Source organism: Dermacentor silvarum, chromosome 2 (assembly GCF_013339745.2).
Source record: "Dermacentor silvarum isolate Dsil-2018 chromosome 2, BIME_Dsil_1.4, whole genome shotgun sequence".
Lineage (NCBI taxonomy): Eukaryota > Metazoa > Arthropoda > Arachnida > Ixodida > Ixodidae > Dermacentor > Dermacentor silvarum.
Window position 1 is genome coordinate 21,340,631 of NC_051155.1, and position 5,127 is coordinate 21,345,757.

The window sequence follows — 5,127 nt, forward strand, 5'->3', positions numbered from 1 at the left end:
ACTGGGACACATCGAAGATGGGATCATACGCCACCGCTCTAGTCTGTCATGCGTTGGGAGCACTTGCCACCTTAGACGCCACGTGAAGTCGCGTAGATGGCCAGGCAGAAAGGCCATCGTTATAGCATCCCACGACACTTTATTAGAACGTGCGCGGCGCGCTGAACCAGGTGAAGCACTAAGGCTGACGTTCTATCCACAACATGGTTTTTGAGGACGTCTAGATCAGGACATACCTGTTGTACGTGGCGATAAAATGCCACGGCCGAATATTAAAATAGAGGTGCGTTTAATACTTGTGGCCCGCGATGTAAGTGTACGCCCGGTAACATGTAACGAATTAGCAGGTGAGTTCACGCGCGGCACACTGATTACCGTGTAACAGGCGGAGCAGAAATCGCAGAGCAAGCAACCGGCAGCGGACAGTCACGGATGGGAACGTCAACCCACCGCGAGAGCGTGATTGCCAAAGCGCGGCGCGACCGACCGGTTCTGTACTGCCCAACCAGAAGAAGGAACCCAGAAGGGACTGCAATGACCTAGTAACCCATAATGGTGGCTGTACAACGTGCCACAGGTTACATACACAGCCACAAAATACAGATTCAGCTACGTACCTTCTTTCAAAAAGGGGTAAACCATACCGTTAAATATCCTGAATATTTCGCCTTACGTCTTCAAGTCAGATAGTCATCATAGATGTAATCAAGGCCTAAAATACAAATAGAATTGCTCTGTTGAAGACTCGGTGTTGTAATTTACTCACTACACCGATCTGGCATCGTGTATTACCATTATCCAAACGCTCACGCAACAATTGTGATGGTGTGCGGGTCACCGTAGTCATCGTGCTAATTAAGATAGAGTTAATGCAGGCGCTCGAACCCGCGACCTTCAGTGCGAGTGGAACCCTCGAGCTTATATTGGAGTCGAACTCACTACCTTTGGCGTTAACGCAAGGCTAATTAAGACATAGTTAATTATGATAGAGTTAATTAGGCACTTGAACCCTCGGCCTTTGGTGAGAAACGAACCCACGACGTTTGGTGTTAATTAGGGCGAGGTTTATTAAGGTACTGTTATTTAAGGTAGCGCCAATTAGGGCACTCGAACCCGCGACGTTTGTTCGGAAAAAAACAAGTAATAAGAAGTAGCAACGCCTTTTAATGAGAATGTCACGTATTTTAATGAATATCTCTTGAGCGCGCAGGCTTTCGCCTTTACCCTATTCTGGCGTATGCTAAAGTGACTGTTAATTTTTTTGTAAACGCGAGAGCGGCTAAGTGTGAACCTCGGGCTCCTTGATGGCTGTGAGGCGAGAATTTTAATGCATGAGGACAAAGGCGCAGGAGTGGCTCGCCGAAGAGATGTTTCGTCGTCACCCTAAACCATAAATGTTTATATATTACGTACGAAAATTACGATCTCATTACGAGGCACGCCGTAATGGGGGACTGCAGGCGATTTTGACCCCTTTGTGTACATGAATGTGCACCTAAATTTAAGTACACAGGCGTTTGGCATTTCGTCGCCATCGAGCCCGCGACCTCGCGATTAGTAGCGCATCGCTGTAGTCGTGCGATGGCCACTGGCCTGACATCGTCGTCTTGTGACAAGCACAATTGCTCGCCGAACACTGCCGAACTCGAACATGTTGTGCCATCTGGTAAAGGACAACTCCAAACGAGGCTAGATTGCCGACTATCAGCAATAGGTTACGCGTAACATTGGTACCTTAATCTGGGTAATATTTGTTCCTTCCTCAAAAGTAAGTGACGGCCCGACAGTACGAAACCTTTTAAAAACAGTCGCAATCCGCAGGCTGACTGTCGCCGTTAAAAATTTTGTGCTTCCACAGTTCAACAATGGCAACGTTGGGATGTTGCAACGAAAACTGCAGCTTTAGTACAGAACAGCTCAACGTGAATTCTCTTCATCGAGCAATGGAGGCAAACAGATCTGAAGAATTAAAAAAAAAACATACCATTGAGGCCTCGTACTATCTGAGAACACGCCATATATATACCGTAGAGTGAAGACGTATTTGCATGTCATTCACTGCTGAATGTCATTATTATACTGACGCAAGACAGAAACCATCTTCAAATAACGCGCTCAGGCTCGTGCGCCCTGAAGAGTACAACGGCGTATTGGCGAGAACAACAAAGATGAAGACGTAATCACACGTGCATTCGTCACAGTAGTTGTAGTGGTTTATTAAAAAAATGACGCCTATTTCTGCTGCCCAATATGGAGCACGGCGCAGCGTTAGGGGAAGCGGAAGTTGCAGATAAAGATGTGAGGAAGGGAAGAGAAGGAGAAGCAGCAGTATTCTCATCCGATCATGGAGGAGGCCGGTGATGAAGGCCATATCGCTGCCATAACCTGTCCATCGACATTTTCGACTGCTGTAAGCGCCTGCATTTTGTAAACCCCACCCCTTATGTAACACCCCAAAAGGGGTCTTTAAGGAAAATAAAGTGATGTGATGTGATGAAGGCGATGGCCTGCTGGGGGCGAGCGCTTACCCATGGGTGGTGATGCCGTTTGACTCCACAAACTCCAAGAGGCTATGGAGAGCTCGGAGGTGGGGTGGCGACGGGAACAGGAGGTCGCTGGTTGTCGCAGCAGGTAGAACCTGGTGCCTGTAGGCAGTTATGACCCTTGAGCGGTCCTGTGGCAGTGCTGGGCAAGCACAGAGAAGGTGATCGAGGGTCTCGGGGTCACCGCAACGTTCGCAGGCCGGTGAGCTGGAGCGTCCCTTGGCGTGCAGCCGCGCCGCCGTCCAGGCACAGCCCGTGCGCAGTCGAAGCAACGTTGCGAGTTTCCTCCTCGTAAGGCCACCCTCTGGAAGTAGCCTGAGGCCCTTGCCGTTTGCCACTCTGGCATCCGGGTGAACGGTTGCGAGCAGTTTTTTCGGGCGCTGCCTCATCAGAGGAAGCGACTGCTCGTGTGAGCGGCACTTCAGGATGGTGGGCGTTTTTGGCGAGGGTGTCCGCTTCTTCATTACCGGCTATTCCCACATGGGAAGTTGGCCAGTGAAACAAGATGGTGACCCCCTCGGCAGCCAATGCAGAGAAGTTCGAGCTAATGAAGGCCACCGTAAGCCCTGATCGGCGGTGGTTGATGAGGCTCTGGAGCGCTGGATTCGAGTCGCAGAGCACTACCACCGGTTTCCCAGGAGGATCGTCAGCCAGGAAATCGTCGGCTAGGTGGAGCCCCGCTAATTCTGCCGCAGTGGAGCTCGCGGCGAAGCAGATCCGACATTGTCTGTTGACCATACTAGCCGGGATGGTGCAGGCTGCAGCGACCGATTTGTTCACCAGGACTGATCCATCTGTGTAGACCAAGACTTCCTTCCAGCTCCTCCTGTAGTTTGCAGGCTGCAGTTTGTTGCAGTGCTGCAGCTGGTGTCTGTCGGTTAGTCGCTCTATTGAGTGGGAGATGGACGTCGACTGGTCGATGGTGTGGTGGAGGCAGCGCGATTGTCACAGGGGGGTGCGTGATCACCTGCTCGTATGGCAGGCACAAACCTCCCATCCGTGAGGACGGCTGGCTGCGGAGTCTAGCCAGCAGGCCTCCACCATCCCGAGCACGATGAAGGCGGTCAATGTGCCCCAGGGCGCATTGGAGCATCCTCAGCGAGAGCGGCCATTTACCAGCCTCTGCCAGTGTTGCAGCGACCGGTGAATGCTTTGGAAGCCCCAGGATGCTCCTAACAGCACCTCTGTGAAGACCGTCCAGCTGCTCTCTCCTGGCCGGTGTGAGGTTGACCAATGGAAGGGCATACAAGAGCACGGACGTCGCTGCGGCCTCGCTCAGCCGCAGCGCACACTTGATGGAGCAGCCACGGCCATGCTGCTGCAGCTTGCTGACAGCTCCCTGCACCCGGCGGACCTTGCTAGTGGCAGCCTTGGCTGCAGGGGTCCGGTGGTCAATGGCGAGCCCCAGGTAGGTCATCATTTGCTTCCAATGTAGAGCACGGCCAGAAATCTTCAGCTGCTTTGTGTAGCATCGAGCTGAGGCCTGTGGATGAACCAGCATAGCCTCGGTCTTGGCTGTGGAGATCGGGAGGCCTATGCTACCAATGAATGCGGTCGCCGCATCTAGTGCCCGTTGTAGCGAGCACCGAATGGATAGCATGGACTTCCTCGGCCCCCGGGTCCAGAGTGCCACATCGTCGGCGATAATGAAGCAGCGAACAGGGAACCGTGGGTCCGCCAGGAGAGATGCCGGAAGGCCGCGAGAGCCATGTTGAACAGGAAAGGGCTGAGCACCGATCCCTGTCGGACGCCAGTCGTGATATCCCTGGGCTCGCTAAGTTCCTCTCCAACGTGCACTCGGAAGGTTCTGCCGATAAGGAAGGCGGAAATGAAGCCGCTGAGGCAGCCGCTCAGGCCGAGATGGTCTAGGCAGGCTTCGATGACCGCGTGAGGAAGTCCATCAAAGGCACTCTGGACGTCCAGAAGCACCAGCATTACCACGTCCCCCATGGCCTTGGCATCCTCCAGGGTGGCCACCACATCGGAAATGGTGTCTGCCGTGCAGCGTTGGCGCCTGAAGCCCGTCTGCTGCTGAGGGAAGTACTGGAGTTGGCCTGAAATCCACTCCAAGTATGCCAGTGCCACCCTTTCCATCGCCTTGCAGGCGGCGGAGGTAAGGCCAGCGCATCTTATGTGGCCGTTGTCGGTGAACGATAAGAGAATAGGAAGAGTGAAGCGCCGCTCGAACAAAAATAAAGGAAGGCTTCTTGATCTCCTGCTTGGAACACTGCAGTTATCTTATTTATTTACTTGCCGGGCACAAGTTAACCCACAATAAATAGTTATCTCAGAATTCCGTGAACCATTCGTTACAATTCTGGTGGATGTGCTGGGTATGATTTCCAGCCCCATTAGAGTTGAAGAAAGCAGCCTCGGAGTTGCCGGAACCAACTAGAGTAGCAGCAGCAGCCAAATACCGAAATGACATACCATACCGCCTCAACCCGCATCGTCGTTGATCAGCCGATGACGCCCGAGCCTTTCCACGGCGACACGTTTGAAAACGTCGAGGTCTGGTCAGAAGGTTTTGAGCGTGTCGCTCACTACAATGAATGGGACGAAGACCGCAAGCGCCCCAACGTTT

At 52.8% G+C, this 5,127-nt stretch overlaps 1 protein-coding gene across 1 annotated transcript; it reads right to left on the reverse strand.

The window, feature by feature from the left end:
- Positions 1–4,106: 4,106 nt before the first annotated feature.
- LOC119439926 (uncharacterized) lies at positions 4,107–4,637 on the reverse strand. The gene has a single exon (XM_037704893.1). It carries the CDS (start codon positions 4,635–4,637, stop codon positions 4,107–4,109), a length of 531 nt encoding a protein of 176 aa, XP_037560821.1.
- Positions 4,638–5,127: the final 490 nt, after the last annotated feature.

Coding starts and splice junctions, on each gene's coding strand:
- LOC119439926 (XM_037704893.1), bottom strand. CDS start 4,637: ATGGAAAGGGTGGCACTGGCATACTTGGAGTGGATTTCAGGCCAACTC.